Raw genomic sequence first — 14,521 nt, 5'->3', positions numbered from 1 at the left:
ACTCTTTCCCACAGGTCAGTCCTCTGCAGAGGACTGAAAGCAAGGAGGCTTGCTTTCAGTGGGGAGAATTTGGACCTTTAACTAAGCGTGCTTTGATTTCTTTGTTAAAATAAGCCTGGAAAAGAAAAAAGAGAAAGCCTGATCCAAGACAAAAGGAAAACAAACAAAAATGCCAGCAGACAGACAAAAAAACTATAAGTCTGATTCCAAAGAAAAACAAAGAAAAAATAAAGTCTGATCCAAAAAATGAGGAAAGGAAACAAAAAACAAACAAAAAACTGTAAGCTTGATTCTAATGAAAAAAGAAAATGCTTGGTCCTCTTTCCACCAGAACTGAAGCCAACGCTTTGAGCATGGTATGATCAGTAGCCTTGGTACCTGCAGGGGGCCTGTGTTGGTCCTCGGCCGGAGAGGCCCACTACACTGGTGGCTCACAAGTCAGACCTTCCCTACTAAAGATGCCCTTGCCAGCCCTGGGGGGTGGTGTTTGGTTTAAGTGGCTCCAGCCTCTTCTGGGGGTGTTGTGTTGCTTGCTTGCTCACTAAAGTCTGATCGAGCTTGTGGGTGGGGGTAGGGGGTAGAGATTCAAGATTGAGAGACATTAAACAGGAAGATTTTTTTTTTTTGATTGTGCAGTTTTTCTTTCTTTCTTTTTTTAAACTTATTAACATATAATGTATTATTTGCTTCAGGGGTACAGGTCTGTGAATCATCAGTCTTACACAATTCACAGCACTCACCATAGTGCATACCTTCCCCAGTGTCCATAACCCAGCCACTCTATCACTCCCTCCCACCCCCCAGCAATCCTGTTTGTTTCCTGAGATTATGAGTCTCTTACAGTTTGTCTCCCTCTCTGAGTTCATCTTGTATCATTTTTCCTCCCTTCACCTATGATCCTCTGTCTTGTTTCTCAAATTCCTCACATCAGTGAGATCATATGGTAATTGTCTTTCTCTGATAAACTTATTTCGCTTAGCATAATAGCATCTAGTTCCATTCACGTTGTTGCAAATGGCAAGATTTTTTTTTTGATGGCTGAATAATATTTGTGTGTTGTGTGTGTGTGTGTGTGTGTGTATCACATCTTCTTTTTTCATTCATCTGTCGATGAACATCTAGGCTCTTTCCATAGTTTGGCTATTGTGAACATTGCTGCTATAAACATTTGGGTGCATGTGCCCCTTTGGATCACTACATTTGTATCTTTAGGGTAAATACCCAGTAGTGCAATAGCTGGATAATAGGGTAGCTCTATTTTCAACTTCTGGAGACACCTCCATGCTGTTTTCCAGAGTGGCTGCACCAGCTTGCCTCCCACCAACAGTGTAGGAGGATTCCCCTTTCTCTGCGTCCTTGCCAACACCTTAAACAGGAAGATTTTGATACAAGACTTTGTTACTAAAGGTGGAGGATTCTAGCATGACTCTCAGATTTTTCTAATCCAGGAGGAGAAACAGGCTTAAGGGAACAGATGTGAGGTGTGCGATGTCCCTGTTGAGTACCCACCACTTGGACAGCCAAATGACCTGGGTGGGGTCAGTTATCCCACTTTCTTCCTGATCCTACAGTGGCTCCTCACAGTATTGGCAACATCAGATAAAACAACCTGCAGTTTCTTGCCTCTGAACCTCCATTTGAATGTGTCTTAAGACACTTCTCTTTTATTTTTAGTTAATTCTAAATTCCTGTTCTTAAGTTCCTTTAAGGCAAGGACTCCTGTTTCATTCATTTTTGCTAGTACATAATAGTTTGTGCTTAGCACATTTAGTTGAGGAAATGATTGTCAGGAGGATTGTTAGGAGTAAATTACTTATTTTCTGCACATTTTAATTACCTGTTTCATTTTCTTGATGCTTAACACCTGTTTCATTTTCTTGCAGAATGAGAAGACTTTGGGACATTCCATGAGTCATTCAAGTAACATTTCTAAGGTAGAGTGCCAATGAAATATGTTATTTTTGTAGTTTGGGGTTTGGTTTCTTCTATCTTGCAGGTGTTTGTACTCTTTACTTTTCAGTATGCGAAGTTATCAACACATTTCTTTAATCTTCTTTAGGACCATACAGTGAGGTATATGGCTGTTACTTTTTTCTAGCGAGGCAGTTCCAAATGTGTGTTGAAGTTAGTGACTAATAGGAGAAAACCCTGTATTTCTTCCAGTGGAAGTCATTTACTCTCAGGTTAAAAAAGATGTCAGGGAGTCACCAGAGAATCTGTCCCCTCAGGAGTGCATTTGACTGACAGTAACAAAAAGCCAACTCGGGTGCCCTCAGTAATTATGGGTTTATGTGGTCCTGATGACGAAGTGTGTTTGGAGGTAGGTGGGTCAAGGCTGATGCAGTTGCTCCCAGGTGTTGTCAGGGACCCGGGCATTTTCTGTCCTCTCTCTGCCACTTTCCTTAGCACACTGTCATCCTCCTGCTTTAATACCTCATTATCTCAAGATGGGAGTTGGAACTCCAGGTATCATGGCCGTGGCCTTGGTTGGACTAAGAAGAATGATGAAGGGTGGAGGGGTTTGTCAGCTGAGAGCAACCCTTTTCAGCAGGAAGGCCAGAAGCTTTCCCAGACGCCCCACCCAGCTGCCTGACTTCTGCTTACATTTCACCCGCCAGAACTGGATCACAGAGCTGCCTGCCGCTGAAGTGGCTAGGAAACTTGGCCATCCGAAAGCACCTGACACACCTGTGGTGTAGTCACTTGACTAGCCTGTCAGGAGCATATTAGCTGCTACGGGTGACCCAGGAGCCAGCAGGCAAACTTGTTTGTAGGCACTGCTCAGTTCCCAGCCCAGACACGGGCTCCGGCCAGTGTCATCCATGCAGTGTGTCTGTGTAGGTTCCTTGCAGAGATGGGCCTTCTCCTCATGTTTGTGTCAGTCAGCCAGACACCGACACAGATCCTGACAGGAAGGTCTGAACAGTGTGATGAAACCTGACCTGCTGTCTCGGACCTCCTGAATACTCAGAAATAAATATCCATGTTATATGCCATTTTAATTTAAAAACTATACAGATACTTTGATTGTGGCACCCTATTTTTTTTTTTAACTGAGAAGTAGAATCTAGCAAATCCTTTGAGACGATCAGTCTGTTCTTAGACATATTTCAGATCTCACCATATCATCCATCCGCTTAGTTTTGTGTAAAAAGAAAAGTCGAAGGGGGTGGGATTATGGACATTGGGGAGGGTATGTGCTTTGGTGAGTGCTGTGAAGTGTGTAAACCTGGTGATTCACAGACCTGTACCCCTAGGGATAAAAATATATGTTTATAAAAAATAAAAAATTAAAAGTAAAAAAAAAAAAAGAAATGCTAAAAAAAAAAAAAAAGAAAAAAAGAAAAGTCGATTGTGCTCAGTATGATACCAAAGGTCTTTTAGAGTGCTCCTTGGTACATTCCTGACTTGACCTCTCCTCCTCCCCCTACCCCCAGAACAATGTTTCAAGGCATAGGCCTTGGCCATCTCAAATAAATACCTTTCAACAAATAATCCCTCTTCTTCCAACCTCCATTTCTTTTCTTTTGCTGTTTGTTCACCTGGGACCTTGGGAGTTAATGGAACTATGCAGTGGTAGGTCTTTGATGTCTGCATTAAATGCCCAGTTTTGTCCTACCCCCTTTGAAGGAGCTGTCCAACATTTGAGAATCGAGAAGAGTGAGAAGATGTAGATCCAGATGGCCTGTCTGGTTACGTTGAATTAAACATTTGAAAAGTATATATTAGCACTCATTGCCTTGTCCCAATGCCTAGGGCAGTTCTAAAAGACGGCAACATCCTGTGCCTCAAATATATGTCTATTTATGGTTTTAGTAAGATTTTATTTGGAGGGAAGTTTCCTCCTGCAGTTAAAAAACCAAAACAAAACATTGTAAACCACTGGTTTACATGGTCTGTAGGAACATCTTATGAGCTTGGTGCAGACTGGGTTGTGATATTCTGAGTTGCTCTGTGATAGTTTTCACCCAAACTCTGTGAGTTTGATGGACAGGAGTTTACTAGCCATGAGACTGTGAGGAAAGATACTTCCTTGAATTTTAATTTCCTGATGAGTAAAATCAGGAAATAATACAACTTTCAGTGTTGCTGTGAGTCTTGGGGATAATGTTTGCAAGGAACCTAGGGCAGCTCCCTCATTGCAGTGAATCAGTGAACTCACTGTAGTCAACCTTTGTTGAACCCTGGTGATCTTAGGTGGATTGGGGCATGCTGGTCCTTGATGATAGCTGTTACTATTTTATTACTGATCAAAGGCAGGGCTACGTACTTTAAAATAAATACCAACTGGGGTGGAAATTAAATCTAATAAAAACTCTGGCCTTTTCTTTCTTCCTTCTTGCATACATTTTTATTATGTGTTCTTTGTGCCAGGCACTAAGCTGGGTACAGGCATAAAATGATGAGGGAAACAAACATGGGCACGACGTAGCACTTTCCTATGGGCAGGATTGGGGTTTTCTTAAAAAGCAATTTTAGCTCCACACTTTGTTTTAGAAACGGGGTAACAGCTTTCTGCCACAGAGTAGGGCCAAGAAGCTGTGGGCCCCTTCCATTTTCAAAGCAGGAGTTCCTGCACACTGAACTGGCGTCAGAGGGAAATCTCAGGAGTGGTGTGTTGTGCACACATTACTTCCCAGTGAACTATCAGCATGAAATTTCATTGCAAAATGTACCCCTCTGAAATAAGAAAGTTGTATAATGTGGAGTCGTTAGACACGACGAACCAGTTACATGGGGCTGGGAGGTGGGCAGGACTGCTGTGAAAGAGAACTTTGTTTTTGAGAATGCAGTTCTTTCTTGCAATATTTATAAAATGAGCCTGTTGTCTGAGGCCACTTTAGGCCACATAAAACTCTATTTTCAATATAGCAGACATACTTAGGGCGATGCCTCATACCCTTGATACAGAAGATAGAAAAAAAGGTTAGAACACAGACATGGCTTATGCAACCTGAAATCTCCATTGTCTCTCGCTGACTCAGCCTCTGGCCAAGTTCAGTGCTGGCTGGTGTCTGTGTTAGTCAGTCATCTGCTGTGTGCATGATGCTGCCGTGGTGTACCGCTTACTGGTAACTGAAGGTACCTGAAGTTAGAGGTTGAGCACAGGTGAAAATAAACCTTCCATCTCTCTCCTAGTGTTCCAGCTAGATCTTGTTACAGAGTGATGGGGTGTCTCATTCAGTGTTTGTTGGAGGCTCCCCATGTTTTGCTAAAGCCTCAGAAACCATGCACCCCTTTCAAAGAAGGAAACAGGCAGATTAGATGGGCTGTGTGAGAGGCTGATAGATGGCTCCTCTGGCTTTAAAATGGGCATCCAGGTGTGATCCTCTTAGAGAACTAATTAATTTAAGGAAGAATATTGGGACTTTCAAACAGTTTTGACTGCAAAGTCTACACCAAGTACTTTATTTTATATTAATGGTAATGATGTTAAGTGGGTATCACTTATTGAGGCTCTGTTACAAGTGCAAGTTTTCATGAAATTGGTCACTTCCTCCTAGTGGCCCATCCTAATCACTTAAGTGGTCCCCTAGGTACCTTTTCCAATTTTATTTTCAAGAAAACACCTATCATTCCCTGAGTTTTTATTGATTTTTTTTCTTTTGCCCCTTTGCCCCACAAGTAAGTTCCATGACGCTAAGATTGTGTTTTGTTTACGCATAAATCTTCAGAGCCAAGGATAGACAGTAGCTTGGGAGCAGCTCAGTACATGTTTGTTGGATGAATGTGTGCATAGTGCTGTGATAGACCCTTGACATCTAGCCCCCTGCTCTGTCCATTGTCACCGCTACATCCCGGGCCCAAGTTCCCTGGACTACCGCAGTAGCTTTCTAAGAATCTGCCTACATTCTTGCAACCTTCCAAATCAGCCTCCACCCCAGCAACCAGGTAAACAGAATCCCACTGGTTCTCATATAAGCCTTCAGTGGGTTCTTACTGCATTTAGAATAAGATTCAAACTCTCTACTTTCATGTGCCAGATCTGAGGTGATCCGATCCCAGCCCCATGCACACTCATCCATTTGAATCACTTACTGTAGTTTGTAATGATATTGTAGCAATATGCGGCCAAGCCTTTATTTATTTATTTATTTATTTATTTATTTATTTGACAAAGATCACAAGTAGGCAGAGAGGCAGGTGGTGGGCAGGACGGGTAGAAAGCAGGCTCACCACTGAGAGCCTGATGTGGGGCTTGATCCCAGGACCCTGGGATCATGAGCCGAGCTGAAGGTAGAGGCTTTAACCCACTGAGCCACTCAGGTGCCCCTGTTAATTATTTTTTTGAAGAAGCAGCAGAATTGCCCCCTGGGAAAAGATCTGTTCTGTTGACTCAGTGCCTAGAGAAGTTGAGGTGTGATGAGTCCCACTGGAGGCATGCTTGTGGAAGGGGGGCACTTGAATGCAGCTCTCCATGCAGCCTGGCCTTGACCTTTGCATTGCCGATGGGACCTTGATTATGTGGTTCAGCAGTGTTCCCCAGGCAGGAGCCGTCTACACCCCACCCTCACCCCACGCACTACCTGTGCTGCTGTGTTTGCTTCATTGTTTTCTTTTAACTGACTTACTCTAATTAAACTTGTTTGCTGTGAGAGTTTTTATCCCTCTGTGGTATCTGAAATCACATTTTTGATTTGCTAGTTCTCTGATGTGAAATTAAAACAAAGATATTAAAAAATGTGTTCTTCAGTATGTCACCTAAACACCTGCCCTGTCACCCACCACTGCTCCTGATTCTGCCCTTTGTGAACTGACAGACAAGGGGATTTGGGAGGCTGTGTGGTAGAGAGAGGGGAGGGCTCAATGGGGTCTCTCTGCTGCAGGAGTGTGGTGTGTGGCTTCAGTGGCCATCACTCCCAGGGTCATTTGGAGCTTGAGCTGGTGGAGGGAGTGCAGTGAGGTACTGAGCAGAGCCTCAGGGTGGCCTCAGATGACCGCTTGTGGCAGGCCTGCCACATCAGATTGAGGTGATATGCTTCCCTGTCCAGGGGAACATACCACAGTTGCCTCTCACCTAAAGCCTCTCTCATCACCCCGGTGTGAAGTATTATCATCTGTAACATAGACAAGACGAGGGGGCCCAGTGCAGCATGTATTGAGGATTATGTGAGGTCAGATTTGGTCTCACAACTTAACTCTATGCCAACCATTGTGCTCCGAACTCTGAACCAGCCAGAGGAGATGAGTAAGCAGACCTCCAGAAAATGCGGAAAGCTGGAGAGAATTATTATGAAGGTAAAAGACAGGGGCTGAGGTAGGGAAAGAAAGGAATGGAGTTTAGAAGGGCTGCTTGGGAAAGGTGTGGCTGAGGAGGGGCTCCTTAAAGCAGGACGTAAAACCGTAAAACGTGAAAAGGAGCCAGCCAGGGTGGGATTAAACTGTAGAAAACTGGTTGTGGTGACAACTTTGAGAAATCCAAAACAATAGGTAGAAATGAAAGGCAGCTGTATACCGGGAGTGAAGACTGTCCTAACTGCCCAGTTGCACGGTGCCTGCTGACCGTGTTGGCTGGGGGCATTCCAGTGAGGACAACCGTACTTCGGCTTAAAATTCTTCAGAGGAAGGTTGGAATTCCCTGGAAATGCTTGAACTCACTCAGTCCCACTGGAGTTCTTTCAGGCACCAGGATTTTGCTTAGGCCTGGCTCATTGTAGGGGCCGGACTAGAGACTTTCCTCCAACCTCTCGTAGCACATAGACATGGCATTAGTTTATCATGAGGGAAGCATTCTCATTTGACCCTGAGAATTGGACTTGGTCCAGGTGACACCATTTTTTCGAGCAAATTCATGGTTGGTAGCACATAAAAGGAGATGGTAGTGGTGAGGTGAGCTAGACATACATCATGAAAACTGGAGCATGGGTCCTATCCTTTCTGCACTCAGGCAGTTAGTCCTTCTAGGCTCTAACATTTGCTAAAGGCTGGTACCTAGTAGAATATTTTAGAGCTCCTGCATAATTTTATTCAGATACCATGAGCCTTATGTGTCTCTGGTTAATCAGATATTCCTGGGGACAAGTCCAACCAGACCTGTTGAAAGAGCACCCAAAATTACCGCTGTTCTATTGTTTGGCAAGCAGATCTGAGTGAAAGCATTGGCTTTCCCAGATGTCTTGAATATTTTCTTGTTATCACTGCTGTTAGATAGGAATGAGTTATAGTAGAATGTCATGTGTAGATGTAAATGCAGGCGTAGGAGGGAGGTCATGGGCTGTGGTATTTTTGTCAAGACCAGTGTCTGCTTCTCTGTTTCTAAAGACAGAGCTGATGAGTGACAGACTTAGGTTGCTCAGACTTACAGATTAAGTATAGGCCAAACTATACCTTTCTTAATTTGTATTGAAGAAAACATCAGTCCTAAGGATGAGATACGTACTTTGCTGTGGCAGGAGCAGGGAAGTGACGTGGAGGAGCTGAGTGGCCTCACCAGCACGATGTGGTCTCACTTGGGATGCTGACGGAGGGCCACGGGCACTGTTTTGCTGTGTGGCTCACCTTTTGTAGAGATTGACCATATTTTCATGTATTTTTTTTTTTCCTTCTGACTGCTTGCAGTTTCATTTTTGGCTAAAGCTTTAGACGAGTGGTTTTCAACCCTTGGTTCTGCATCTTCTCAGGGAAAAGGGGCAAGATTAAAACCAGTGTCATAACTGCATATTATTTAATTGCCTTTTTCGCTCTTAGTCTCTCATGAGTGTACAGAGGAGCTGCCCGGGGCTGTGTAGCCTGTGAGACGGCATCTTCTCTCTGGCACTAGTGGGACATGTGCTGGTGGCCTTGAGTTTTAAAGTTCTCTTTTCTTTTTTTTTTTTTTTTTTTTTTTTTAAGATTTTATTTATTTATTTGACAGAGAGAAATCACAAGTAGTCGGAGAGGCAGGCAGAGAGAGAGAGAGAGGGAAGCAGGCTCCCTGCCGAGCAGAGAGCCCGATGCGGGACTCGATCCCAGGACCCTGAGATCATGACCTGAGCCGAAGGCAGCGGCTTAACCCACTGAGCCACCCAGGCGCCCTAAAGTTCTCTTTTCTTTTTAGAAAGAGAGAGGAGAGGGAGGGGCAGAAAGAGAGGAAAGAGTGACTCTGAATCAGGCTCCATGCCCAGGAAGGAGCCACACTTGGGACTCAGGCTCACGACCCGGAGGTCATGACTTGAGCTGAAATCAAGAGTTGGACACTTACTGACTTAGCACCCAGGAGCCCCTTTTGTTTTAATGTTTTCTGATAGAGTAAAGATTGATTGATGTAACCCTCATAAACACAAGCTCTTTGGGAGACTCAGTGATTTTTGATAGCATAAAGGGGTCCCTCATGAGACCCACATGTTTGAGAACCTGTTTTACACCTATGAACAGGCAGTCACTTCAGAGTGTACTTGTTTAATTCATTCAGAAGTGTTCTTGAACACCTACTGTGTGCCAGGCACTATGCTAGGCTAAACCATGACTTCTGAGTCAGCATATTATTCCAGAAAGATCTTTTGGTAAACCTTCACAAGTGCTGTGAAAGAAAAGAATGGGGTTACAAGGACAGTGAAAAGCCCCTTTTGAAGAGAAATCTAAGGAGCGGCTGGTCCTACTGGATGGGGCATGGAGCATCCCTAGGAAGAGCGAGGGGGTGTGCAGTGCTGGGTGACCCAACACCATGATTTTGGATCTTTTTATGGTTACACTTGTATTTTCTGGGAATGTGAAGCTATCTTTGCTCAGAAATCATTGCCTTCAATGTAATTTATTGAAAACCAGCTATAATTGTAATGTTCCCAGCAATAGCTGAAAGCCTACTTTGGAAGATGAGCCATGAGAAAGTCCCTTCAGTTGTTGCTTTGCCTCTAACAGTGCTGTGATATGTGGCCCTCGTTGTGCTGGGGATGTATTATTATTCCTGTGATTGTGTCTCTAAAAGGCCACCATAGAACAGAGTTCAATGTTAGCACTACTTGCTAGGCAATAAGGAGAGTCATTTATAATGGAACTCATTTGAGGATTCAGTAGTTTTATTGTACACTCTCCTCCATGAATCCTATATTGTATATATTCTATATTTACTTTCTTAATGGTCAGTTTTAATTAACTGCCATTGTGAAAGCTTGTTCTTGGCACAGCCCTTCATCAAGAGTCAACATGGGTTTATCAGAGCAGCCATAGAACTGGCCTCTCCTTCAATTGTAGCTCATTTTCGAAGTTGAATACAACTATATAAAACCAGGGGCTCTGTTTATAAGGAAGCGTTTGTTTTCACAGAGCAACTTCTGTACTAAGCAGCAAGTTTGCTGAAATGCAGTCAGCAGTCTGTATTGCAGTGTCTAAACACCAAGTTAGACTTTATTTGGCTCTATTTATATGAAGGCAGGCCTGCTGAGCTGGCAATAAGGACCAGATGATTATCTCCCAGTTTGGGAGGGCGCGAGGACGGCAGCAGTGTTTAGGAAGTACTGAGCAGTGAGGGAGTGTCAGGTAGCCTGGTAAGCACTGCTTCTAAAATGCCCCACCCCGACACCCAGACCCTGTGCCTCTGTGACGCCTGTATGCTACGAGGCGTCATTCCCAGGATATTGTGTTGTAATGAATGGAATCCCTTGAGCTCTTAAAAGCAGAGCACTTTCTCTGGCTGCTGTTAGAAAAGGACATGAGAGACCGGAAGTAAGAGTGGACCTGTGAATGAGGAGGGATCCATGGGGAAGGCAGGTGGCTCCCGACTGACGTCCTGCAGGGAACCACATCCTGCCGCCGAGCTGAATGAATGTGGAAGTGTGTTCTTCCCCAGAGCCTCCAGAACGGAGGGAGACCCTGAGCAGAGGACCCCATCACACTATGTGTCTGATTCAATGTTGGTGTGGTTTTAAGCCACTAAGTGGGTGGCACTTTGTTAGCCAGCGTTAGAAATGTCATCTGGGTGGAAACGCTGTCCTTGTGGAGGAAAGGCCTTCCCTCTCGGGCACAGCCAGAGCTCCCACCTCTGAAACCTCTGCCGGCGGTGCCGCCTGCTCTCTAGACTGTGCCATCTTCTTCTTCTTCTTCTTTTGGTGTTTTGTATTTGTAGAAATAGAATAGTGTAGTGACTTCCAAATTATTTTGACCATGATTGTTGGTACAAAACATTTTTTACATTGAAACTCCGTTTACTCAGAAACACAACTGAAAGAAAAACAAATTCCTCCAGGAGACTTAATCCTTAGGATGTCAGATGCATTCTGACATCTTCTATTTTATTTCATTTTTAAAAATTGTAGCTCATGACTCACTAACTCAGTTTGTTCACTGGCTTTTCCAGAGTTGGAAAATCAGTACAGTTGGCTATGCTTCTGTAGTTTTATTTTACTTCTTAAACTTTTGATCACATGTTATTTAAATAATGAATTTGTGGTTAGGAAATATGTGTTCATGGTAAAAAGGGTGTAATGGTTGGGAAGGATCTCCACTGAAGTCCTTGTTCCTCGTGCCCAGGGGCCCTGGTCTCCTTCCACGTTTCAGAGGAAACCGCTGTTAGGAGCCTTGCAGTGTGCACCCTTCTGTTGATGAGTAGTTTGCATGGGCCAGCACCCAGGGCATGGCTGTCCCCTCTGCCTGTCCCTCTGTGTCCCCAGCACTGGGCAGAACATACTGCTTCGCTGTATGACCACCTCGTGTTCCTTTCTCTCAGTGTATTGACTCAGTCAGCTCTGGGCCCACGGGCACTGGGGTTATGCCAGGCGATTGCTCCCCCAAACAGTGCTTTCTGAGCAAACCTGTTTGTGCATATGTGTGAGGATGAATTCTGAAAGAAGAGTTGCCAGGGCAAAGTGAATGTGCATTTGTAGTTTAGTAATTGCCAGATTGCCATCTTATGGAATTGAGCAGTTTGCTTTCACACCAGTAGTGTAGAAGGATGGATGTTTTCCCACATTTTGCCAACACAGGTATCAGGTGATATAAAAAGAAAAAAACAGGCTTTTTTCTTGTTGTTGCTGATGGTATATCTCATTGTAGTTTTAATTTGTAGTTCTCATTGTAAGAGAGGCTAAGCATCTTGTGTTTGGAGAGCCATCTAAATTGGGAAATCCTTTTCCTTTCCCATTTTTTCTGTTGAGTTTGAGGTTACTTGTAAACAGGAGCCCCACTTATCTCTTACCCTCCTTATCCAGTCGTTCTTCAAACTGCACCTGGCTTAAAAGCAAATGAACCCAACCAGACCATTTCTTGTGGCCCTGATACCTGTTGATGTAAATCAGATGGGTGAATTCACTTTTGTTGGGGGCCTGAGCCCCAGATGTTTAAAAGTAGCTTTGTCAGTAAAGGAAAAGAAGACCCACTGAGGGTTTACAGCAGAGAAGGAGGGAACGGTTGGTAGAGAGAGGGAGGTTGGGAAGTAACCTACTGGAAGGAGCAGGGAAAGGACATGATGCAAGGTGAGAGCTGGGGAAGGTCCGGCTGGTGTCCTGCAGTGAGAAAGTCCCTCTGATGTGAAATTGTTAAGTTCCCGGCATGAACGGAGAAATTACTTCATGAGTCTGTCATGATAGCCCGTTCTGTGGCAGCAAGCTCTCGCAAAAGGAAATGCCAGCTTCTACTAAAGCTGTATGGAAAGTTTTCCTTTGGTTGTTTTTGGCAGCGTTAGTAAAAGAATTTAAAATAACGAGTCTGATAGGAAGGACGACCCTCAAGTGACTTGAGTACTGACGATTGTCTAAAATTGTCATTCCTAAGAAATACAATCAACTGGGTTTAGGCCTAGATGCAATCCAGAGATTTGTTTGCATAATTGATTACGACATCTTAAGAAGAGGGGATTTTTACGAAAATTTTTTTGTATTGAGATTGCTTTACATTCCTTTACAGGACCAGAAAATCTCTTGTTTGAGAACCAACGAAGAGCTTCTGGAACACAGGGCTTTAGTTCTTTCGACACATGGGAATGTTCTCATTATGAACATTTACACTTACTTTTATCAGCAACATTCCTGTGTGGTCTGATCTTGTAGAAGAGAGAGGGTTCTCTCCTTTTCCCTTAAGGCAGACTGCTTAAGGCAACTACCTGCTGACTCATAGCCTCCCCCATGCCACCCGGCTGCTCTCCTCAGGATGAGCGGGAGAGCTGTTTAGTGCTTCAGGCCTCTGAGAGGGGCCTAGTGTTCCCTGACCTATCTTGACCTCCCCAGTTGGACCCTGGCACTGTATTTGAACTGTATATCTAGGCTACATTTTGTTCTTGCTGTTAACGATCAATCCAGTCTTTTAAATCCTCATCGGTAGGTTGATAGATTTTACTCAACTTGGTACCAGCAGCAAGTTAAGCTCTTTAAAATTGTTCATGCTGTGCTTTGGTGATCATTTGACATGTAGACTGGTCCTGAACTTCAACATGGGCTCCTCTTTAACTGGAAACAGCAGGAGCCTCTTATGAGATCTGTGATGGCCCCACAAATCTTGCTTGTTTTCTCATTCTTATTGGAGAAGGAGTCTGCCAGGGTAAGAAATTTCTTGGTTTGTGTGTCTGTCTGTCTGCATTTATTTATTTATAAAGATTTCATTTATTGAGATAATGGGAGAGAGAGAGATATGAGCGGGGGGGGGGGTGGGATAGAAGGAGATACAGACTCCCTGCTAAGCAGGGAGCCCCATGTGGAATTTGATCCCAGGACCCTGGGATCATGACCTGAGCTGAAGGCAGATGCTTTACTGAGACACCCAGGTGCCCTTGTTGGTTTGTGTTTATATCAAACAACAGAAAATAGATTTTTAAAATTTTCTTGAAACCTCGTGATCTAATGAGAAGAGAAAATTTTTCTCTATAACTGGGAGGCTTGTTGAGGCTTGGACATTACCTGTTGAAGGTGTCTCGTGGTATTTTTGTGGGATTAGATAGCATGAAATGAGGACAGGGACACAGAGAGGGGATGCTGAGACTATTCCTTTTTCCTGAATAAGCAGATCATGGACTTAGGACTGCTGCCACCAATTCACAGGCATGATGCTTTGCTGCAAGTACACAGGTGACTGTGCGGGTTCCCAGGGGTCCGCCTGAGACATGGAATCCATGGGGAAGTGATCCCAGCTCCTGCTGTGGGTGTGGATCATCTCCCTGCTTCCTCAGTGCAGGCTTTGTTCTGCCCTGAGGCTCTTCCCTCCTGCCTCCAAGCACTCCCTTGTTTTGGGGCCCGTGATGATGCTCTCACAACCCCAGACTTCCCTTTTTGACCTGGGTCACTTGAACTCAGGACAGGAGTGAGAAGCCATTTTCTTTTGATTTCAGCTTCCCATCTGAGACCTGCCTCTTCCCAGGACACTGAATATTTTCCACATTCAGTTAGAACATGTAGGTTCTTTAGTGACTCAGCAGCTGTGCTAGTTGAGTACTACTGCATGGTTTTAGCACACACATGCAGTGTGATATCATGTAACTTCTTGGGCCAAGTTTCAGGTTGAGCTGGATTTAAAGTGATGTTTAGTTCTTCTGCTGGGGAACGGGAAGAGTGGTCCACTGAAGCCCTCAATCTGACTGCCGGGCCTGGCCCTCTCTCGACGTGGGTGCATTTACTGGGGA

General features: G+C 44.3%; 1 protein-coding gene across 8 annotated transcripts in view; it reads left to right on the top strand.

Moving 5' to 3' along the window:
- MARCHF8 (membrane associated ring-CH-type finger 8) overlaps positions 1–14,521 on the top strand; it is a 129,591-nt gene that overhangs the window by 104,567 nt on the left and 10,503 nt on the right. For 7 of the 8 annotated variants that reach the window (XM_004765871.3, XM_004765874.3, XM_004765873.3 and 4 more), the window contains one exon: positions 1,884–1,934. In XM_004765871.3, coding sequence (XP_004765928.1) covers positions 1,884–1,934 — 51 coding nt within the window. Of the gene's footprint in view, positions 1–1,883; positions 1,935–9,069; positions 13,447–14,521 lie in introns of those variants that run through there. The other variant, XM_013063148.2, reaches the window with a different exon arrangement.

Source organism: Mustela putorius, unplaced genomic scaffold, assembly GCF_011764305.1.
Source record: "Mustela putorius furo isolate JIRA1106 unplaced genomic scaffold, ASM1176430v1.1 tig00003909_pilon_pilon_pilon, whole genome shotgun sequence".
Taxonomy (NCBI): Eukaryota; Metazoa; Chordata; class Mammalia; order Carnivora; family Mustelidae; genus Mustela; species Mustela putorius.
The sequence above is the reverse complement of the archived record's forward strand: the minus strand, read 5'-3'. Positions and strand labels throughout refer to the sequence as shown.